Raw genomic sequence first — 25,053 nt, 5'->3', positions numbered from 1 at the left:
GAATACTCTTGTCCAACAGTAAGGCAAGCAAGCGTGTCCTAGATCAAATCAAGCCAGACCTTTCCCTAGAAGCAAAAATGACAACACTGAGGCTGTCGTACTTCAGATGCATCATGAGAAAGCAAGACAATCATGCTAGGAAAAGTCAAAGACCGAAGCAGAAAAGGAAGACCCAGTATGAGATGGTTTGAATCCATAAAGGAAATGACAGGCTTGAATTTGGAAGAGCAAAACAGTGCTGTCATGGACAAGACAGTTGGGAGGGCTTTCATCATGGGGTCACCATAAGTTGGAGACTCTATTGGAGTACCTAAAATGTGCAGAAGTATGTACAGATCCATTTGGCACACTGTATTCCAAAAGTGAAACAGTTGTATTTCAGTGACTCTGGCAGCTAGCTAAGAGGGTCGCATGAATGACACTCATTTAGGCTCATCCTGTGCAAACTAATCTAAGTAGATTGTGTAACCTTTGGGTGAATGTGCATGTGATTGCACTGTTACCAGGAACACCATAGATTGTCTTCACACAGGCAAAATGACTGAATGCTGATTTTTCCCTATTAAAGCCATTTGCTCTGAACCTTGCTATCTGATCATCTACTTTAACAATAATTACAAATAAAATGAAAATTGACTCATTGTGAAGGACTTCCTAGTACTTAAAATAAATGGTGTCTGTAACATATTTAATCTATAAACTATAATCCATATGTATATAAATAAGCTGTAGTTAATATGCCATGGAAAATACTGTATTTGTCTGTATTTCGATCGATGGCATTACATTGCAGCTGCTGTTGCTGTGGTGTCATTCTTAACAGTGGCTGAGATACCAAGAATTGTGCAATTAATTCCACATGTCCAGGGAAGCTAAATTTCTCAGTTCTGCCTCCCACACACACTATTCATTTATTCACTTTTGAGATTATAACCAACCCAGTAATGCTACCTGGGTAGCATACGATCAGAGGAACACTTACATAAGCTAATGGAGAAAAGATAAAACTGCAACTATATGACATTAATCATGATTTGTGCTGGACTGAATGCTTGGCTGTTCAGCCCCACGTTGCATTTAGCCAACCCGCTAAGCAGCCTATGAAGGAGGCACTTGTAGGTTGCTGAATCAAAGTGGAAGTAGCTGTCACCCTACAGGCAGCTGTCCTGCTCTCTGCCACTCACACTGGACAGTGGACTGTCCTGTCAGGAGATCTGGTCCATTGTGGTCCAATATGTAGTTTTATCTCCAAAAATTAAGAATTCAGACTGTATATTAGTCTCTAAACATCTATTCACCCTATTCAGAGGCAGTGTCATACATGTGCTAGATCTGTATGTTTGAGAGATATGAAGGCAGCAAAAGGCCCTGGGCACTAAATTTATTTTTCTATACCAAGACAATATGAACAGATATTTCCATAGTAATTTTCTATGTAGCTGATAGGATGGGATCAGTAGCATAAGCAGAAAATTTGTATCCAGTACAACTTGTTTACCTTTTTGACTTCTCAGTCCATCAAAAGATAATTACTTTCTTCCTGTTGTGTTCATGGTTTATTATAGCAATGAGTGCCAGATTGTGCATTTCCTGACTAGCAGTTACCAGCTGGATTTGGCATCTATGGCTGCAGTCCAGGCTTTCAAGTTCTGAAGCTGGTCATTAATAAATAGCAAGGGGCAAATCAGAGGTGCACAATTTAAATGACTACAAGGCTTGCTAATGAGTTTCATTATAAACTCAAAAACTGCAATTTGAAACTGTGCAGGAAAGCAATACACAAGCTTCACACTGCAGATCTAAAATGGTATGGAGAATACTTCTGAGAAATGTAGAATCTGGCAAAACAAGGCATTAGGAATTAATTCAGCAGGCCATCAAGTTGCAATCTGACCTTAGAAAGATAGTACTACCCTTTTAAGGGCCCGCTGTAACTTATTAGCAAATTTTAGTGAATATTGAAAAGCATGTAGTGAGAGAAGCAGTTCAGATGATTGAAAAAATGAAAAAAAAAAAAACTTTTCTGCTCCTAAGCCCTCCTTGTATCAGAAACTTGTATTCATGGTCTCACAGCATGCCATCCTCCACCACTGTAATCTCTTATCTGGGATATTCACTATAAAGATGTCTCCCTTAATTTTCAGGCTTATTTATTTCTGAATACCTAGGGAGTTTCCCAAGTCTGGAGAAAGCACTGCTTTATTCCAAGCTGCAGAAACTACTTCCAAATTGATAGGTATTTGATTACACAGATTTTGCCATCCTTGCCTGAATGCTCCAATTCTCCATAAAACTGTAGGTAGGACAAACCTTTCTCCATAAAACTGTAAAAAGGGCATAGGAAACCTCTGAACAATGGACTAAACAAGGGTTTCCCCGCCCAGCCTACAAGCCTTTTTGTTCTATTCCAAGGCTACACTTATTCCAGCAGAGGAAAGCTCTTATCTCCATTTGGCTGCTGATAAAAGTTAAAGACTTTTCCCCAGATGGTAGAAGAGGCAGAGCCTGGGAAGGAAATTGCTTAGTGATTCAGTCCTGTTTACTTTTGTCCTGCTTACCTGTGGGAGCACATGCAGGGGCTTGGCAGTGAGAATGCTGTTTGAAATACTCCTGAGTTATCCAGTGTTGCTTACCTCTGAATCGATATTTTTAAAAGCTTGCCCTGCTTGCTTCTCAATAGGATTAAAATAGGTAAAAAGTATACTTAGGCCCCACCAACTTTGTCTTTGATCACGTGCACAGATGGAATGCAATTTCTGATGTCGTTCCCTCGCCCCTCACAGTGAAATTCAACCCTTGGACTGAAAAGGTTTCTCCACTGCTGCCATAGACTTAATAAGCTGAAAAAAGCAAATTCAGCTCCACCTTATCCATGCCCCAAGCTTTCCATTTTTCAGCTGCCTGCAACAGTGGCTACTGGGCATGTTCATGTCTGCTTTTGGGGTGTTTTGTTTTCCTCTTTAGGTTTTAAAGGGGGGTATACTTTTACAAACGTTGGAGTTCTTGGGAGCATGCTAATGCCCACCTCCTGTTTAAGAATTATGATCTTTTAGCTCCTGTGTCCTGTCAGCATTCACTCCTGGAGTTCTCTATTCAAATGTGGATAGATTATGTAGTGTTACTCTCAGTTGCTTTTTAACTTGTTTATACATTTTCTGGAGTTAGGAGTGAAGTACCAAGATTTGCTGATGACACTAAATTATTTGATTTTTATTTTGAAAAGGAGACAGCAAAAACTCCAAAATTAAAGCTGCCAGTAATTCACAAATATGTATTTCAGCCACATGAGGAATACTTTGCATAAGTATGAGTCAAGGTAAACAAAGAAAAAATTGGCCCTAGGACATTGACCAGGCAGGTATTGCCATATTTGGACCCACAGAACTACTTGTGTCCACAGTTTCATAACTGCAGCAGAAAGTATGCTAATAAGAAATTCCAAAAAGTGCTCATATTTTGGGTGCAATTGTTTAAAAAAGAGGCCAGAAACAGTAAGACTTCCAATGGGGCAACTGGGCCCTCTGGAAGGGCCGTCACTGGCTGTCAATTTGGAAGTCATTCTTTGTGATATTCCTGACAAAAATAGGGCAAAGGGTGGAAAGCCACATCAAAGGAGAAAGGGCTTGTGCTCATGGTGGGGGTCACAGTTGCCTCAAAGTTGCCACTTATACCCTTGTAAGGAAACTCTCACTGGTGATGGTCCAGGTGACCTTGACAAGGGTGGTAAGGACTTTTTGCATATCTTGCTGACTGCTTTGCTCCGTACTTCCTGCAATGGTCATCTAGCTACAGATAACAGAACAACCTATCATGGGTTGTTGGAATGAAACAGCAGCCAAGGTGCTGGAAGTAGTCTGGGTTCAAATGACATGGCAAGTCATCATGGCTAGTTACGCATTTGATATAATGCAAACCACGTCAATATGTCTCAGAATATCAGTTTGAGTATGTTGTGCAGCAGACTGCTAGTTCGCACCTGGTTGTGGGCATCCTGTAGTGACGTGACTGGCTGTTGTGGGAACAAAATTAATAATGGACTAGATAAGCCTTTAGTCTGATCTCTTATTTTATGTCAATAATGTCATTTAATTGTAGGATTCACAGAGAACTAATTTCTCAATATTTCTTGTCTGAAACCCAAACATGAACCCTATTGTCTCCTTGCACTTTCAGTGGACTGACTTTTTCTGGAATATAGCATCCACTCAGCAGTTTTGTAGAATGCTGAAACCTAGAAGTTTTATCACAAAGGATACAGATGTCATTTTGCTCTTCCAAATCTAAGAGTTGTAGCAAGTTGTTTCATTCCCTGATGTGAAAAATATATTGCTGGCATCTATACAATGAAAAGGAAGTTGAGCAGAAAATCTTCAAGGGCTTCTTTCTGTAGGAAAGACGGAAATTAAAAGAAAAACAAAACTGCTTAGTACAAAATACTTCTGGGGTGTTTTTGTCTTTTCTTTGAAAGTACTAAAATAAATTAATGCTGTGAGTGTGTAGTTTGGAAACAGAATTAATCTGGCAATGATGATGTGAGAACTTTAAATTTATTGATTTATTATAGCTTGGTTTTTGTTTCCTCTAATTGTACTGCAGCATTTTTATTTTGTTACAATGCACAATGACTCAGGTTCAGAACCAGAGTTGCCCTGCAAGTGCGTGCAGAATGAGGAACACCTTGTAGGGAACAGCTGTGTGGCATTTATCGCTGGGGAGCTACATAAAAGGCTTCACTCCACTGCTGCTCTTTGCTACAGCAACATGAGCTGTTCTGGTGGCTTTGTTGTGTTGCAGCTTTCTGAATTCTTGTGTTTTCTGGTTGCCCCCACCTGCCTGCCCGCCCACCTACCTCCTCACTCCTGCCTGATGCCTACCTGACCTTTGCCCAGTTCCAGTTTTTTCCTGCTTCCATGCATGTCTCTAGTCTGACCCTGTCTTACTAGGTACCTGCACCAATCCTTTTGGCCATGCTTGTCTTTCTGGTACTTGATCTTTGAACTGAGCTCTTGGGATGTACATTTGTCTGAACTTCTTGGCTCACTGGTTCTTGACCCTCCTTTGTTCAAAGATGTGCCTCTTGCATATGATTTTTCTAGATTGAGGCATTGCCTGTTTTTGTTTGTATATTTTCTGCCCTTTATGTTAATGTGTGCACAATTTTTCATTGTTTCTGCATACATGCCTGACTTAAATCTTCCTCAAATGTTCCCGTCATGGAGCAGAACTCTATGAGAATAATATGTTTCTTCCCCCATATCCCATCTCTCCATGATGGGAATACTTGTCTTTCTATCTTTGGATGAACTGTGGTATTTTGTGTAGGAAAAGAACAGAGCATTGGCTTTCATACTACTTAAGTAAACATCAGAAGTAGCTCTTAAAACCTGATTATAGTTAGTAGGTAGCAGATATTCAACTTGTTAATTTTTTTCCTACCTTATCCAGTTGTAAATAGGATAAGATGATCAATAACATTTTTTCCAGTATGGTCTTTAAAACATTTCTTTATTTCTCATTGACACAAATAGGTCCCTTTCTCAAACAAAGATGTGAGGCAGCAGTCAAGGTGGGTAGCTCTGTCTGTGCTTTGGAAGTGTTTACCTGGACAGCTGAACCCTGTGTGGATGACTGCTATTCCTACCTCACACTGGGGACATTAAAGGAGAGAACGTTCTCTAGTTTGCCAATGACGTGTTTTCCAGTTTTCTAGCACCAGTTTGTATCTTGATTTGGTCATATATAAGTCAGTTTACAAGTTATATAATAACATATACATAAGCTTATAGAAAATCAATTTGGGAACCAATAAATACTTAAAACTCTTGACTAAACAAACTTGCTTAATAGCTAGCACACACATATAATATTGAATGAATTATCTGTAGTTATAAAATACAGTTCAAAATTTGAAGATTATTCCAGCCTATGAACATGAAATTACATGACCACTGACTAACTGTAATTATCTTAAAGTTGGAAGGCTTCATGTCTAAGCTATATAAATTGTTGATTGAATTATTTGATGGGTCTCTGGGTCTTCTTAAGTATTAAAAGTATACTTGGAAATCAGTTGGCAATTCCCGAAGGACAATATTTTTGACTCAATGAAGGCAGTGGAGTAGTTCACTGTGGCAGTGGCTTGTTAACCACACCTGTGCATACTTGCTCACAGGAGTGGTTTTCTCTGATGTCCAGATCGAGCAAGGATGGCTTGTTGGAGTGGTTAACAAATCTAGGATCCATGGTCTGTTGTAAGCACCTTTTTCAGGTTCAGACAGTGCAAGAAGCCATGACAGTAAGGTTGTATGCTGGCAATCTGGTGTTTGGTTGTGCTGATCATGCAAACCAGATCAATAAATGCAATAAAGATCATCTGTGAGTGTCACAGGAAAGGTACACTTTCCATATGTGTTGGGCATGTACTTTGGTAGAAGTATTTTGAGTCAGAGACTTCAGTGAAATTAAAAATGCTACCAAACAAAACAATCAAGACTTGCTTTGATTTTATTTATTTATTTATTAAAACATTTTTATGCCGCCCCATTTGCCGAAGCCTCAGGGCGGCTTACAACAATAAATTAAACCACATAAATTAAAATATAGACATTAGAATAATGATAATAATTTAATATATATATATATGTATGTATGTATTTTAAATGGAAATCCCTCTCATACTTCCCTAATATATTAACTTTAAGTATCAGACTGCTTACAATTATATGGTACTTTAGACTGTTATAATACATTATACTTGCAACAGTTCTATATTTCATATGTGGGACTGAGAATGGAAGAGAGTGACTAAGACCATTTGGTAAGTTTTTGGTTTTTGGCTTCAACTAGAGACATCCTGAACTGTAGCTCAGTCTCTTAGTTGCTGTGGTGTTATTACAAATTGCTGTTACAAATACTTTAGTAATTCTCCTGATTTGGAAGGTCACTTTCAAGTTTTTGTTAGGTACATTTGGCAAAAGCATTAGCACTTCAAGTATTAGAAAGCTTTATTGCATGGGAAAGATGCTGTATAAGGAAGCCTATATCCTGACCAAGAGCATCTCTTTTTAAATCACCAACCAGCTGGACTGACTTGAAGTTTAATCCTGTCTTTCAATGCTCCTAAATTGGCTATATGTGTCTTGTACCTACTTAGCTTATTGGGTTTTATGGTTTTCACTTCATACATTTCTCCATATGTCATCAAAGTATGATAAATTAGCTCTATAACTTGTGTTTTAATTGTGTTTACTTAGCATTCCAAATAGTAACATTTAGACTGGTTTGTGCAGTTAGTATCTCTATTTCAGTATGCTCTCGGATACATATATTTTAGTAAAATAATTTGCTGATTGTTTTAAGCTTAAAAGCTCTTTGACACTTAAGAGATTTGGGGCATGGATTATAAAGTACCATTTAATCTGCACCTACTGATTCATTATCTATGGATTATTGATGTAGTTGAGTCTAAGTCTGAACCTTTTAAAGTTGTAGACCTGAAAATTGGAATATAGATTGAACCCACAAGTTGAGATATAGAAAGCTCCTATCCATGTCTCCTCTGAATCTCCTTTTTTAAAGTCTTCTACAGTTATTTATATTTATACCAGAATAATTCTGAGTTAAGCAATGCAGTTTATGTAGCAATCTACTTTCTACAAAGTAGTGCGTGTTTTAAGTTGTGTATACTTTTATATATTTCTCATACGTACTATACAGTAAAGCCTGCTACTAACAAAAGCTATAAATTTTAAATCTCTTCCAGTTGATGGCCTACTTAAAGATACAGCTACTACTCTGAGCACCAAAAACCTGTGGAATGAGATCTCAAAAATAGAATTTTATGGGAAACACATATTTTGTTAAGGAATAAATATTGTATTCTTTTGTATGGAAGCAGATTACAATTACAGTAGAAATTGGCATGTTGATGCTAGTAATTTCTTATTGCTTTTTCACTGATAATTTTTAAAAAAGAAATATAAATGAAAAGTTAAACTCATGTGATTCCATTCTGGCTGGTATATACTAGGCCATTAGAAAACTTGAATATCCCTTCCTATATAGTTTTAAGGTTCAATTTCTTCAGGAACAATATCTTCACTTCAACAAATCTGAGAAAGAGGATAATTTATTCAGTGGGGATAAACATGAAGGATGGGAAGTGAGGCATGAAGAATGATTGGGCAACAGCTGGTAAAGATGTTTACCAAATATATTCTTAAGTTAAAATGGAGAATGACAGATGCTTTTTCTAAGGTTCCTAAGGTGTAGTCTTGCAGTCAGATGTGTGACTACAAGTGAAAGTGGAGCAGTGGTTGATGGCCTTATAGCCTTTTCCGACTCTACTTCTAGTCTAATCTGTTCCCTTGGAAGGAATTGCAAGATTAACTATGGTATGAGCAATTCATGGTCATGCCATTCTAGGTATGCCAGTAAATCTTGAGATGCACTCTCAGTTTGATTTATTTTAATTGAGATTTTTTTCTCCTATCTCATTAAAGTGATATTAAAACTAACATGTAATATAACAGTAAAATCCAGCAATCGAAAAACCAAACCATTATAAAACTTCATATGCTCTCTCTTTTTTTTTTTTTGCCAAAAGAGACATAATAAAAAGCACAGCAGCAAAACTATAAAATGAGATGTAAAGTATTAAAAAGCATTAAAATCATTTTAAACTATTGGGTGAATAAAAAGATCTTCACCTGGTGCAGAAAAGAGTAAAGAAAAGGTGTCAGGTGTACCTCTCTGAGCAGCTAATTCATCAGTCGAGGTTCCACTGCTGAGCAGGTCCTTCTCCTTGTAGCTTATCTCCTTATTTCCTGAGGAGGGGGCTCCTTGAGAAGGACCTCCAGTGATGATCGAAGGGGCCAGGTGGACACATATGGGAAGGGATATAGTCTCTGTCTGACATTTCTTTGCTATGTTTTCTAGATTTTTGAAAGCAATGACTTTGTGTTAAAAGAAGGGTGGGAGATTGGAATTTGCAGTAGTCAGGGGTGTGCCTCCGGGATTAGAAAAAGTGTACTTCATATTCTTGGGCTCAGTTTGGGATGATGGAAATAGCCAGTTCAGAAAACTGGCTGTAGTTGTACTCTGATTTAAGAGATTAGCCAGTGATGAATCCACCATTTGTTCTTGTATAGGAATATCCTTGGTAAAAGAGTTACATTTTAAACTTTAATTCCTTGTATGGAAAGCAAAGTGGAATGGCTCACTCACTACTTTTTTAGCTTGAGCTATGTGCACTGATAGGTGAGGGTCTCACTTTGGCTCATGATTTAAAAAGAATAATTCATCATTCATGCTTTGTCCTGTAAGGGGAAGATTCTATGCATATCACACAGAAAAAATTCTATGAGTTCCGGCATACTCCAGCCTTAGGATTGTGCATAGTATTGTGACTTAAATTACAATTCTTAGACACTAGGAGTTTCCCCTCCTGATGTTGTTTCTGGACAAATTAAAGGCATGCAGAATGCATGGCTTATTGTGTTGCTCTGAATCAACAGTAAAGGGTTAGGGTTTATGTGAAAAGACATGTCTGGAATTGTTACAATAGGCAATGATGTCTATTTTAATATTGGGAAGCATTATGCTTTCTAGAAATACGCTGTGCTATGATGTCTTTGGAGTATATGTTATGCTATGTTGCATTAGTACAAGCAAGTCTCATTGCAGTTGGCAGCTTGCCAAGCTGATACCCGAATTAAGTGGCAAGAGCTCTACAAGGAGGTAAGAAGAAGGTGGTCGACAGTCCTGAGCTAAATAGGAAGAGCCTGAACAGGAAACTGATGTAACAAACAGTGGGCTATATCAAGTGCTGCCTTTCCACCAATGGAGGCTTCTGTGAACAGATGAAAGGGAAGCCATGTTCACACATTGCCTGCCTCTTCCTGCAGCACATACACTTCCTCCCATCCTGTGTCAGGCATTCGCCCATCCCTGTGGAACAGATGGGCTGGGCAGGCATGGGGCTGTGGAGAGAAGGGAGATAATACCTTTCTCCTTCATTTGACTCAAATCTCCACAGAATCAAAGAGCCTTCTGTTGATAAAAGCACAACATTGCATGGCATTTTTGGCTTTTTAAATGTGCATGCAAATAATTAGAGCACAGAAAGTCTTCTATTGTTTGGATATGATCTTTCTTTCTCACTCTGATTAATGATACGGATATCTTTTATGAAGGTAGGATTAATAGTCCTGTAAAGATGTTCAGTGGATCACATGTAGGGCACATCTGCACATCTGGCTTCTGCTTGGACTTTTGTGCATTGGGTGTGAAGGTTTGTATGGGGTTCTATAAGCTGGATGCATTTCCAGATATTCCATGATCATGAACCATGCCTTACTAGTATTTCTGAGCATGGACCTCCTGCAAGCTCATTCAGCTTTTGTGCTCAGCACTTCCAAGTCTGCCTGAGAGCAAGTTGTGCAGTGACACTGGGGGCAGGACTTATTTGCATGTCTGTGTCCTTCACAAAGCCAATTAAGCACGTGTATACACTTGTTTAAGGGACTGCAGGTGGCGCCGTGGTTTAAACCGCCGTGCTGATGTGCTGGTTGATCAAAAGGTCGCCAGTTTGAATCCACACAACAGGGTGAGTTCTCGTTGCTCTGTTCCAGCTCCTGCCAACCTTGCAGTTCGAAAGCATGCAAGTGCAAGTAGATAAAAAGGTACCACTTCAGTGGGCAGGTAGCAGCGTTCTGTGCACCTCGGTGTTTAGTCATGCTGGCCACATGACCACGGAGACTGTGGACAAACGCTGGCTCCCTCGACTAGGAAACGGAGATGAGCACTGCCCCCTAGAGTGGACTTAATGTCAAGGGAAAACCTTTACCTTTTATACACTTGTTTGTAATTTATGTACTTATTATATTAGGAGATCTATAAACTATTTTTCATTTAAGATTCCTGGAGCACTTTACAGCGAATTAGAGAATACTGCATCATTATGGAAGTACAGCAACATGTAAACAAGTTGGATAAAGCAAGGGTAAACAAGTATGTTTTTAATTATTATCAAAAACAGATGATCATGAGTACCTGACACATTGCCAAGCTGAGGTCATTCCAGAGGGAAAAGTGCTACCACAGAGAAAAGGACCATTTACCATGTTGCTGCTAGATGGTAGCTTCAAGATGTGGCCAGACTGCAAGGGGTCTAACAGATCTGTATAGTAAGAGATGGTTTAAGAGGAGAAAGGAAACCACACTGTGCCATCTTGCCTCTATCTGGAAGCAATAACTGCACCTGAACAACAAAAATAGATATTAAATATTTCTATTCGTTCCACTCCTCTCTTTGCAGATATATTAAATCATGACCCTCTAGAGGGCAAAGCTTGGTTAACAATCCATATATTGAGTCTTAAACAAATGCTAGTATAATAATTAGCTTTAGGCAGTGCCACTCACTGAGCTTTATTTAAATGTTGCATTCAAATCCCAACAGTAGTCTGAGAAAATATTATTTTTATGTTGGACTGCAACAAAATCGTAACCATATTACTATTTACTCCACAAGCATGGTAATTGAAGTTGTCATTTAACATTTATTGCATTTTGGGAAAATACTAGATGTCTCCTCTCTTTTCTTACTCTTCCTCACCTGGTTTGCTCTTGTCTCCTTTTGTTGCTGCCTTCATTGCAACTATTATACAATCTAGCACTGCTTTCTGCTGAATTAAGTGCAACTCCATATTTGTATAAACAAATTATTTCTTATACATCTTGCCTTAAGAAATTCACTTTGGCACAGGACAGTAGGAGTAAAGGACACAGTATTCTGATGTGGAATGACATGCAAGGCAACAGGCATGTACAGACAATGTGTTGAGCAGCTGCTTTGAAAAGAAAAATACAAAACACATAGGATTTAATAGGGTGCCATGATTCTCACTTGCAGAGTATTCTTGCTACCTACAGCTGTTTGCTTGTGTGTGTGGTTTGCTTTGGTTTTAAGATATAACTAGTGCTACGAGGCACCAACAAAGGCTTTGGCATTTTAAGAAAAGCATACATACTTCAATACCTTGAACAAAGAAATAAAAGATACTTGAAAACATGAAAGGGTTTCAGTATTGGATGGATGAATAAATTATATGTGCTTAAGACCATAGCAACTTTTGAAGAAAAACACTTGTTGGGAGTGTTTTTCTAATGCACCTGACGTTTGCATAGACCCCGTGCAAGTTCCTTGTCAGGCATTATGTTGCTTGTATATGAGATCAATCTCTTGTTGCTGCGACTTATAACTGTATTTTTAAAAACAATCTTATAAGCAATGTTTTCAGTTATAATGTAAAAACAAACATTAAATCCAGGGAAACAGAGATCCTGCAAATAACAAATTGGTCATGAAAGTTGCAACAATGTTTAAAAGTGTTTGGTGGAATGGGAAGGTGGAAAGCAAATAATATAAGCCATGGAATTATAGGTCAAGTACTCTGAAGATATGAATTTGGCTCAGACAAGTAAGATAGTTATCACTGTTAACTTTTATTAGAGAATGGTATCATTTCAGTGACTTTTCATCCTATACTTTGTTCTTTAGTATTTATAGTACATAGTATAAGAAAGGGTAGGCAGTGAAGCTGAAGGGGGAAAGATCATGGTTATATATATATATATATATATATATATATATATATATATATATATATGAGAGATGAATTAAACTGTGATTTTATGACATTACTCAGAGGCAGTGTGTAAAGAGTAAAGAACAATCCCTGAGTGACTTAAAGGAACAAATGTGTAAGAAGAGCTTCCACCTATGAAAACATTAAAAGAACAATTAGACAAGTGAAAAAGAACTATCTGAACAGTTAAGCTACCTGTCAATTAAATAACATTGGGAAGGAAAGAGTTAAATGGCTTCCTTCTGCTTCCTGAAATCTTCCCCTCACAAGAGTTAAAAGAAAAATTGTCTCGATTTGGAAGGTTGGGTGAGAACAACAGCATGTTGACAAATTAAGTGAAATGTGGAGAAGAGGGAAAGGTGAAGGGAGGTATAAGAGGAGGGAGAATTGTGGTTGGAGAACAGTGAGGAAGATCAGGTCAGAAAGTTCCAGGTTTGGGTAGAACACAGATAGATGGAATGAGTGGGCAAGATTTAGCAGGGAATCGAGGAAGAAAGAAGTTTGGGGAATACTATAGTTAGAGCAGATGAGAGAAGTGTCTTAGTGATGTTTGTCCAGGTAGATGACAGATAATGAGGAGGATATAATTGATTGTATGGTAAATAGAAAGTGGAAGATTTGACTGGTGTTAAGGATTTAAAAGTATTTTTCTCTAGCATTACTATGTTTGCTGCAGACATGTATAGCCTCCAGAGTACTTTGCTGTGGTCAGGAAACAAGCCTTCATGAACATTGAATAGCTGTGGAGTTTAGTTCTAATGTATATTTGTAGAATAGTTTCCCGGTGTAACATAGGCTTTATTTTCACAGTGTACAAGCTGCTGTTTAGTAAAAGTGTTCCAAGTTAGCAGATTCTGCCCAAAACACAAGGAGCTAAATATGTGAAACTGAGATCATTAGGTCTAGGAAGTAAAGTGCCTTCGTAAGTAATACATGAGTCTGTTGTCAGCAGGCTTGCCCCTCCTTTGTCCTTCTAAACAAATCAAGACAAGAGGCTTCTAACTACAGATTTTATTATGGTAAAGCGGGCCAGCTAGACTGGTTTTGTGATGCAGCAGGAATATTGCAGAGGTCAAAAAGACAATCCTTGTTAATGAAACAGCTAATGAGAGACAGGAAGTACCACTCAAGAAGTTGATTCCAAACTGAATCCGTCTCTTCCCTTTTCCACAAAACATAGTTAGGTCAACTCTTGGGCTAGCATTGAATGATAGGCATATGTTACTTATGTTACTTTCCATTCCCCAGGCCATGCCTGTTCACTGTCTCCCACATGAATCAGAGGTAATGTGGTTCGCAACAGCCTTTTGGCGTATCTCAGGATTTTCTGGGCTTGGAGTTTCTGTTGGAATGCTGTAGTTTGGGATAAGTAGGCCCAGTTCCTGCAGATTCAGTGGGGACAAAGTCAGAGCATCTCTACATAATAATGCTTCTTGATAGAAGGTGGTAAAGTAACAATTAAATGCCCACCCAGGAGGAAAAATAGGGAATATTCTTTGGCTGCAGTAGGATTTGGTTTCCACCATGGTGCCAGTAGAGGCTGCTATACCCACAAGACTTGCTGCTACCACTGCATGTTTCACTTGGACCTCACCCAAACAGTAGCACTTTTATATGGAATCTGCTTGACTGTAATCTATAGCAAGTGGCCACCATCTTAGAATCCCTCAAACAGACTGCCTGATGTGGATATTAGGCGAAGTTGCCAAGCAGTTACCAAACTACAACACCACCACTGTTCTAAGGAAGGACAGGAAGAAAATGTAAGCGTTTAGAAAGTGGAGAAGCATGAGAACAGAGCAGAGCAGCATGGGCATGAAAGGGAACAAAGGATGGTGACTAGGGCAGTAGAAGAAAGGACACTGAGAGAACACATACATATTACACACAGAGACAGCAAGCACATTCACAGAGAGAGGGAGAAAGCCAAAACAGAAGGATGCAGGCACACACACCTTGGTATTTAATGGGCTGGAGTTGGTTTTAGAAGACTTAAAATAGATCCTGTTGAATTTGCTTGATTTTTACGTGGAATCTCACTAATTTTCTATCAAATTAAAGTTTATTTATTGAATTTCCATGCCCACCCAGCAACCAAAGCTCTTGGTATGGTTTGCAACAATTAAAATGAAAATGCAACATGATGAAATATAATATGAAACTGTATTTGTACTATTTTTATTCTGTTCTTCGGTGCTTGGGATATCTGTACTTGAAATGGCCTTAAATCCCTCTAGGAGAAAATGATAGCTTTGTAGTAGTTGTTGCTGTGATATTATAGTCTTTTGCAAACTTGGCTGCTATCCCACTGAGAAGACACATGTTTGCTTTACAAAAATACAAATCAAAGCTTAAGTTATCTTCAAAAGTGTATGCGATAGTGTGTGTACATCTATGTATATATGATGTATGAAGTATCTATTCAACATAAAGTTAAAAATGTGTTTTACTTAATCTGGCATGTTTCAGACTGTTTCATGCTTGTGAAGGATGGGTGGATATGAAGGATACTGACTGAAAAACTTGACCTGAAAAAACGTAATGGCTTACAGAAGGTAGTTAAAGCAAATTCTGAAGTGCCAGCCTCATAAACACGAATCATTCAAAAGCAGAATGGTAGGATTTAGAACACTGATCCCCAAACTTTTTTGGGCTGCTGTCTGCTTTCCTCTTGGGTGACAACCCTAGTGCCCCCACACCTCTTTCTTTGTATTAGGTCTACTCCTCTATTGCAAATTTAAAACAACCAATCTGGCACTATAAAGTTAAACAAGTGTATGTATTTCACAGATGAAGCCTAACTTTGCAAATCGCTTTATTTCCTGTTTTTCAATTAAATGTATGTCTCATATGTAAATACATTGATTTCATAGTTCAATGGGATGGCTGTGCTTGGTGCAGACATATTAATTGTTCAGCATCAAGCTGGAAGTCATTAAGAAGTAGTCTTAGATTCCGGCATTCAGGTATTTTCAGTCTGGAAAGAAGCTGGACAACTGTACTGAAGCCTTGCTCTACTAAATATGATGTGGGGAAGACAATAAAGGACATCTTGACTTTGTTCCACAGTTCAAGGTATGCAGCAGATGATTTTTAAAATTTAGCCTCAGCTCAATGTCATTTTGGAGTGAAGTTTCCTTATTGCTGATATCTAGGAATGGATTGCTCACCCAGTCTGGCATTTTAAGCAAAAAAAGATCCTGAAATATATCAGACATGTTTCTATGCAGCTTATCCAGATGCTCACAGTAAACACAGTAAAATGGTCATTGTCTCTTACGTATTTCTCATTCTCCAATTCAGACAGCCTCAGAAAGTGGAAGAATTCACAATGGACTATATTATATTTGAATAAATATAACTTGGACAGAGAGGGCTGATTTAACTTGGATAAGGTTAACTGTCTTAATCAGAACTCCCCTGAAAAAGGTGAATCATCCTTAGAAACCACATGGAAGTTGATTAATAAATCTCCAAACCCTAGAAGCAGGGCTCTCTTCAAGCAGCCAGGTTATTTTCTGGCTGGGGTGATGCTTGGAGTTGTAAGATTCTTTCTAGCTAACCATGTGTTTTTGGCAGTCGTAGATCTAAGTATAGATGATGTCTAGACCAGCAAGTTATTGAACAAACTCACTCATTTAGATACTTGGGTATCCTTTTTAATGAGTTGTTCTCATGGAAAGAGCATGGTATGGTAGTAAAATTGAAGGCAAAGCAAACCATTGCAGCATTAATGAAGTTTTATCATAACAAACGTGGGCAGCTGATTGAACCTACCTTGAAAGTTTATTGCAGTAAAGTGGTTGCACAAATGCTTTAAGGGGCTGAAATTTGGGGGGCTGACAGCACTACCATAAATATTTTGGAAATTTCTTTCTTTGGAAATATCAACATTTTCTCCCTTCCTCAGTCTCTGCAACCTTGTCCACAGAAATCAGGAGGGCTATCCGTCAGGTCAAGATTGGCCCATGCTCAATTGCGGTACCCTGAACAAATTGCTCTTCTCCCTAATGAACTTTTTCCAGCTTTCTGCCATTTGGAAATGAATGAAAACTCTACCTGGAAGTCAGGGCTCCATAATTTGGCATGTAACTATTATATTTCTTATCTAAATACCATATATACTCTGGATAAGAAACAATTAAGAGACTGGTTATTTTGGACAGACTCTAGAAAAGATCTGCAATTAATTGAGAATACTAAATTCTCTAAGTGGTTTCCTCTTTTGAAAACAACACTATAGAACTAGATACCTGTCTATATTGAGACCATCCTCTTTAAGAAATGCCTTTATTGAGTTGTGATTTCAAGTTATGCTAAGCACTGTTTTGGATAGGCAATATAGCAAGGTACCTCTTGAATGTAGATTATATATTTGTGCTTTATATCAAGTTGAAGATATCATTCATTACATCTTATCTGGCTTCTGTTTACTGAATCCAGAGAGAGATTCTTGAACCGCTTGATATTGTAGGAAAACAGGAATTCCTTGACAGAAACAGTTCTTTTTCTTTTAAGTGATAGTAATAATTATGTGACACATAAAGTTGCTTTGTTTGATTTAGCATAAAAAAATCAGGAAAGGAGAAAATTGCTATAAACTGCATTAGAGAGTCAGAGTTAAAGCTTAATTTCTGTTCATAGTACACTTTAATTTATTCATATTTCTGAAAGTCTTTATTTTGTTGTTATGCTCATTCATTTAATGGATTTGTCATGGCCCTTGAGTAGTACAATGAACTTTCTTGATTGACTGATCTAACCATATGTAGTATTGCTCCTGAAGTGCACCTGACAAAGTAATAAAATGGAACACAATCTGGAAAGCTTACCATCTCAGACCCCAACCTGCTACTCCAGATCAGTGTATAATAGCGTGTTTTGTTTACTTCTGTTTGGCTCCGGCTTGTGTATTTAAACATTCGTTTCATGTATCATTGTAATACATTACTCTGATTTTTTCTAACAGCAAGAGCACTCATAATCACTGACTTGCTACAGGTTTTGTCGACTTGACTAAAATCACAGCCTTAGACCAAAAAAATGAAATATTTGGGTGTGGTTAGATTTTCTGTAACTTTATTAATACCCCTTGCTTTCCTGGCCTCTCTTGCCCCCTTTCCTGTCCTGGCTCTCAACAGGGCATCAGAAGTGGGTGTACAGTGGCTTATGGGACTGTGAGGAAGAGCAAGGCAGGCTCTTTGGTGGAGGTGGTGGCGGCGAAGCAGGCACAGCATCGATGGCCCTGAGGGCTGGTCAGCTTAAGAGGCCCCATGGGGCCTCATCGGTAATCTCCTAACATCTCCCCCTGCCAGTCCCTTTTAACTCACTGGGCGCTGATCTTTCCACCATACCCTTTGGGAATCACTGATTTAGATGATCGAAATTTATTTCAATAGTACCATGGACAGCTCTGCTGCCATGAAACAATGCTTCAGTTAGCTGCATAGCCTGAGTAAGTAATCCAAGTTTCAAGGTGTAGGTGGGCTTGATACTTGCTCTGAACTGGATGGTGGTGAATGGACTGGATTTATTGGGAGGAAACTCAAAGGGTATACCTTGGTTTTCCAGGGAGTTTCTTCTCCAGGCAAAATCTATAACCATAACTACTTAGGTACTGCACCATGTGCCATGAAATCAAGTCCTGGGATCCACTGGTAGGAAGGCAGTGAGGATGGGAATTCTATTTTATTTAATGTAGCAGAATTAGAATAGTAAAATAAATAGAAAATAGAGACTTATACGGCAATAATAACAACAAAATAAGGGATGGGGAATTTCAGGGAGAGGAGTAAAAGCTTGGCTTCCAAGCTTTTTCCCAAACAAAAAACAAAAAACAAAACCCTGTGGAGGAAATATGGAATATACTTCTTCACTAAATGACTGTAAAGTAATAGGTTAACATTAAAAAAAACCCAACAATGCTAATTTACATATAATTGTTCCCTTTTCAGTTTTTTCATTATAAACTGGTTCTGTTGAAATCACAAAAGGAATAATTTACGTGTATATTAATAGATATGGATACATATATATCATCCTGCCCTTAGAAGGCAGAGATACATGCTTCCCATGTCACTGACACTGTATACAATTTTAATATTTCATGAATAAGAGGAGCATGCAGTGGAGAATATGTAAGATCATTTTCCTGATTCTGTCAAAAGACTGCATCAGCATTCTATTTTTATTTAGAAACATTGAAGTTCTGTTGGTTTGAATGACATTAATCACCATATTAAAATTATGAATACAAGAAGAAAAGGGAGCTTCTCTGATTCAGAATGTCTTATAGTCACCTTTTGAGCATGCTTTCTTACCCAGAAATGATAGAATATACTACATTTTAAAATGCCACATGTTAAGAGGAAGGGAATCTAAAGCCTGCAGAATATTTACTGCCCCTCCTGTGCCTTGTGATTGCTCCTAGACAATTTGCCATTGTTTTGTTTTTATGTAGGAAAATCTCATTAAACATTTTCTACTTATGTGGTATTGTTCTTATTTTTGTTCATTCAGTTTAAAAATTGCAAACTGTTTAGCACAGGTGAGCAACTGCTGGAGCTCTGGGGGGTAGCTGGAGGGCAGAGAAATACATTTTAAAAAACTGATAGACTGCCATTGGCATTCCACAGGAAACTTCTCTGTAGCATTCAGTAGCACTAAAAGGGTTAAATTTAGCCTGCTTGCCAATTAACTCTTTAGAGCTTAATCCTTTATGATTAAATTTAACTAGCACAAGGTGCTAAAACAAACAATGTAAATGGGATATTTTTAGCACTCCATAGCTGCTATAGAGTACAATTTGTTGGCAAAAATGCTTAATTGCAGGAGCTTCACCCGGGGGGGGGGTGGCAGGAGCCACACAGAGCCCATGGACTACATCCCCCACCCCTGATATAACTCCTGTTTTTGGTTTGACTTTGACACTTAAGGTTTTAGAAGTAAAATGCTATTATTTGTGGAATCAGGACTCCTGTGGAGTTTTTTTAAACTTCTGAGCCTTCATATTTATTTTACATTGTTGCAATGCTACTTTGAAATGAAAACAAAAACAAAGGCTAGAAAAGGAAACAAAGCTGTATAGAATAATCTACTGCTTGTATGCTTAGTCTGAAATTGATACTTTTTTCTTAACAAGTTTGAATTTGACAGCAGGCACATTTCATTTTCATTAGATCAGGAATTGCAGGCAGATGGAACATCCAAATGCATTGCACTGTGTTCTAGTGGATGTTCATTCGAAGGCCTGCATCATGCCAAGCAGTCATGCATAACTAAAATGATAGCCAATTAAATATTTCTACTGATGGAAAAGGATTTGTCAGTAGAATGGGAAGGGCAGTTCCCTTTCCACCTGCAGTGATCCCTTTTCCCACTGTATTCCCTGGAATGTTGGTGGATGCTCCAGAAGTAGGTAGCTATACCTGGGAGCAAAGATGATAGAAAAGTCTTGTTGCTTGAGTGGATATTCTATCATGCAATGTAGGATGTACATCAGTTTAAAGGATGTCATTTAAACTGCTACTTTGTTCAATTACAAAGATCTTTACATATCTCAAAATGAGAGACCATTTTGGCTAATGGGGCAGAAGAGAAATCTAATTAATCAGTAAAACTGTGAAAACAAATATGTCAAATAGCAGGCAATAGCAGACAAATATGAAGCAGATTACCTTCAGTTGATGAACTTTACTTTTTTATTTTATTTTACAGGTCTGAAGGTGAAAGTTCAAGAAGCATCAGGTATGTAGTTTTCTTCCTTGTTACGTAGCCTCTATGTAATAATCTGTCTTGATGAAAACACTTGTTCTTGCCTTCTTCTTGGATAGGAAACCATAAAAGCAAAAGTTTGTTTACTGGTACTTTACAAGGTCAGATGTTTATATATTTTAATGCTATAATTGCAGTATTAGACATAAGTCATTTCTTAATCATGAAAATGGTTTTTGTGCTTTAATCAAACAAGATGTTTACTATTGAAAATTGCATAGGAAGTATTTTATCTTTGAGGAAAGCCGAGATTCTGAAATTGCTTTGATTTAGAAGAGCATGAGGATGGCATCCACTTATAACATGCCATATCATGTTATACAGTTCACACTCTGAGTTATATTTGAGTAGTCTGCAGCTAAAAGGAGAGAAGAGACTTTAAAATTATTGTTTTCCAGAGTACAGATGCTTGAGAGCTCTGAATGCCTTCATTTCCACTTAAAGATGGGTGTTGGTGTTTTTGTCACATCTATAAATGTTTAACGTAACTTGTCAATGAAAAACTGCATATTCAGCTCCCTGCATGAATGAAAATTGCTGTTTAACTGTAAGATTTGTAACCTGCTTCCAAGTTTGCATTTTGCTGGCTAAATTTAGGCATTTGGGTATCAGCTTCCTTTTTGCACACCTGTTTGTTTCCAGTGTGAAATTAATACCCCTTTTATCATTACATCTTGTAACAGATGCAGTGTGAACTTGATTGCTCTTTGGCTATGATTAACCACTGTTCACAGCTTTTTCAACTTTGATAATTATTCTTATGTGGTTTGTTGTTTCCTTATTTTACATGGTTTCAAGTGTTTTTGATCTCCAGGAAAATAAATAGGCTAAATCTTGACTGGGTTTTGGACCCTATACAGGCTTTTTTCATGAGTTGGTCATACTTTTATTTTAATACATTAAAAAGATAAAGCTTCTAACACTTACTATTGTCATAAGGGAATTATGTAGTCATCAGTAAAATATTTGTTCCCTTAAATTATACTCTTTTTAATCACTATTATATGACTATTATGTAGATTGCCTGAACTTCTTTATATTGTTGGATAAATACCAATGCACATTTACAATAACTCATTTTCAGAAAATTAGTTTTAAATTGGCTGTTGCTGCATTTAACATATAACTTGATGTTAGGAAAATATATTGTTATGATGAAGTTTTAATTAGGAAGGCCATTCAGTATAGCTTAAATATCAAATTTAGTATTTGATAAAGCACTGTGTTAAAAATAATGACAGTTATTATGCTGGCTCTGCTGTTTAAACCTAAATTTGTAAGTTTCTGTACAGGCTGCAGCACTTCCATATGCATGCGACTTACATATATTGGGTATATTTCAGCCACATTTGATAATCTCTAAGTGTTTGAGCACTGGTTTTTATGTGCTTATATTTTTCTCCATTGTAATCTTAAATAGAACATAAATTGCTTAAGTGTTGTTGACTTTTACCCCAAAAATGTAACCTGCCTGACAAGTAACAGTAGAAGCAAACTGTTCAAGAATATACAAAGAAAACTCTGTCTATCAGATAATACCTAGAAATTGCTTTTAAAGCCAGTCTTCTTCAATTTGCTGCTCTTAATTCTTTTTTTTTTTTTCCTGTCGCCACCCTGCTACTAATTTTGTGATGCCACAGCAGAAAGAATGCAGTCAACGTAGAGAGTGGGGACACAGGGATAAGGGCCTGACCTCTTCAAAGCTGACCATCCCTACTCTAAGCACCGGCGTGTGAAAAGCCTTCTCCTAACCAAAGTAAAGACAGAGAGTGGTTTGGTCTGTACTACAGTGAGCACAATTAATTAACATCCACATCTAAGATGATTTGCATAGTCATTATTTTGGACTTTTTTTTTGTTCTTCACTGCACCCAGTTATGTTTTTTTTTTAATTAAATTATGGCTGTCATGCTAATGTGGAAGAATTCCTTGATGTGGAAAAATTCACTGGATTCCAGTTAGATCCCCAAATTATTTATTCAGTAACATCAAAGAAGAAACTCTTTTAAAGGTAGTGAAAAGAGAGCACAGTATATAACAGCCATGAATATTTGTCATATTTACTGTATTTTGAGTGTAAAATACTGATTCAGGCATAGCTAAAGCGTTTTTTACTACCTTCTAATTCTTAGTTATTGCTTCTAATTTGCGCACTCTGCTTCTCTCCTAGTTTTGGTTTTTCTGCAAGGACTATGCGACTTGACACTTGTGTGGCATGTTGTGGAAAGGATTTTTGGGTTGATTTTTAAGTCTATTTAGAGGAATATATTTTAGCAATCTAATATCTTAATTCTTAATAAACTGATTTATGAATTTTGCTCTCAGAGTAACAATGGTTTATTCATTGCTTAGGTATGATTATGGTTAATTATTCATCTGTTTTAGAGGAAGACACTGACTTTTTAAATTTGTTTTTAAAGAATAAAAGATGGGGTCTAAAGAGGCATTACACTAAGCATGTACAAGGCCTTATATATACATTCAGATAGCCATTTCATTTCTTGGAACTACAGACTATTGTTTTCGTATCACAAACTGTTCTTGAACAGTTTCCCTTCAGCTGGAAAGTATCTTTCTATGGTAGAAAATTACTATATTTGTCTGAATCCTGTTTAGAATATATGAAATTCTCTGGAATATGGCCATGATGTGAAAACGTTTTGTTAACTATTATCAACTGAACCATCAGTTCATTACACGTGCCAAGGTCTGGGGCTGAGATGTGAGTGGCCAGAGACAAGACAAGAGCAACAGATGCACCAGGATCAGGGCAGCAGAACATCAGGAAAGAGAGTGCGAAAGCAGGGTTCAGTGGCAAGTCCAAATCAGAGCCATGGTACAGGCTGAATCATAGCCATGGAACCAAAAGAATGTATGAGGGCAGAACAAGCACATGGCCAGGAACAAGCCAGGGTCAAGAACTAGGAGGACAAACAGGTGCAGGTACTTTGCACAGGATAACAGGGCAGGAGACATGGCAAGCAAGATGCTCAGGCAACAGGAACCAGATGCAGTAAGACTCAGGCAAGATGCATGGGCTGAACCACAGTTCATAGGAAGCCCTGCAAGGCAAGGTATAGGCCAGGCAAGAGACAGGCACAACAGCAAGGCAACATGGAGGGGCTGGGGCCGGGAGCGGGAGCCATCAGGCAAGGTGCAGACGCCAAAGCAAAGCTCACCAAAGGTGAGCCTGTGTTACTGAGGCAGGACGCATGGTGCAGGATGCAGAGCAGGAGCAGGAGCTGGAGCACAAAAGCTCAGGAAGGATGCAGGCAGAACAGCAAACAGGAGAACGTGCATTGCTGAGGCCAGATCTGCATGGAAGAGCTTGCTTTTATGTAATTTTTTCTTAAAGCTCCCAACTGGTGCTTGTCTGTAGATTGAGAGCCCAGCAGGGCCTGGGACCAGTCCTGCTGTCCTCTGGTTGCTTTAGTTCTGGCTACCAGAGCAGCCCAGATCCTGACAGTATGGCAAAGATTCCTTTCATCATAAATATGATAGATATAATGTAGTCTCCTGTAAGTCCTTAACCAGCTCAACTTTTGTCTCTCATTTTTCCTCTAACTTCTTAGAAATGAGGTACTAGTAATGGCTGACAAGAACTGCACGTTCTCTTGTGGTATGATTCAGTCATTGTATGCAGCATATACAGTGATTTCTGCTGTAATGTGTGTAGGCAGGTGTGTTATATATGATGTATTCCAAGGTCACCTTTTTTGTTATTCAAAACTTTTCCAAGTAGACGATCTTTACAAGTTGATGGCTATATATGTGCTAGTTTTGTGTGGGAAGACTTTTGAATTAAAACACTACAGGTGGTCTCAAGAACTGCCTGATGATAAATGCCACCCTACCCACCTGGCACCTGGCAATTAATGATGTAGTCTATTTATCACAGTATGTTAAATTTCTCAGAATTCTTACAGTAGGAGAGATGGGTTTAATTTTGTTGTCAGGTGTTCAGCTACTATGTCTTGAAATAGTTGCAGAAAGTATTATTGTTCAATTTTCTTAGCATAGTACCCAATTTTCCTAATGTGGTACCCAACTAGTGCCTTCTACCAGTGGAAGGCATCAACCAGCAGAAAAGGAAGCAGTCATTTTTAGCTATTTCCCCTCTTCCTTTGCATATCCTTGTGCCCCTCATGTCTGGTCTAGAGGGGTGAGTGCCACCCTAGAACAGATCTGGGGTTGGAATCTCCAGAGAGATAGGAAATTGTCGAAAAACTGCTCACTTCTCCATTCTGTTGATAGTACCTTTTATTTGTGGGGTTACAAAACTTACGCCCAGTTGCTTGGAAGAAAAACTAAAAGGATTGGATGCGTACAATTGTTTTGGAACATTTGGGATTGACAAGGTTTATCTTCTCTGTTGACAGCCAAATTTTGCCTTCTTGTCTTCTGAAGGCATAGCACAGGTAGGGACCATGTTGTGCATGCTGAATGGTCCCGGTTTAATCGCTGGTCTATCTATGCATAGGACTGGGAAAGACACCTGTCTGAAGTTCTAGAAGGATGTTGTGGGTGTAGGAACTAATATGCTACATGCACCAATGATCTTATATAAAGTAGTTTTATAGGTTCTGAAGTTATGTTGTTCTGGTGTATTGTAAGGAAATATGGCCATCAT

At 38.1% G+C, this 25,053-nt stretch overlaps 1 protein-coding gene across 2 annotated transcripts in view; it reads left to right on the top strand.

Annotated features, from left to right (window-relative positions):
* The window catches only part of LOC123034053 (IQ motif and SEC7 domain-containing protein 3-like), a 159,106-nt gene that overhangs the window by 55,494 nt on the left and 78,559 nt on the right, over positions 1-25,053 (top strand). For both annotated transcript variants that reach the window (XM_044451111.1, XM_044451112.1), the window contains exon 2: positions 20,367-20,396. In XM_044451111.1, coding sequence (XP_044307046.1) covers positions 20,367-20,396 — 30 coding nt within the window. The remainder of the gene's footprint in view (positions 1-20,366; positions 20,397-25,053) is intronic.

Source organism: Varanus komodoensis, unplaced genomic scaffold (assembly GCF_004798865.1).
Source record: "Varanus komodoensis strain SLA01 unplaced genomic scaffold, ASM479886v1 scaffold6_2, whole genome shotgun sequence".
Classification (NCBI taxonomy): Eukaryota; Metazoa; Chordata; class Lepidosauria; order Squamata; family Varanidae; genus Varanus; species Varanus komodoensis.
The sequence above is the reverse complement of the archived record's forward strand: the minus strand, read 5'-3'. Positions and strand labels throughout refer to the sequence as shown.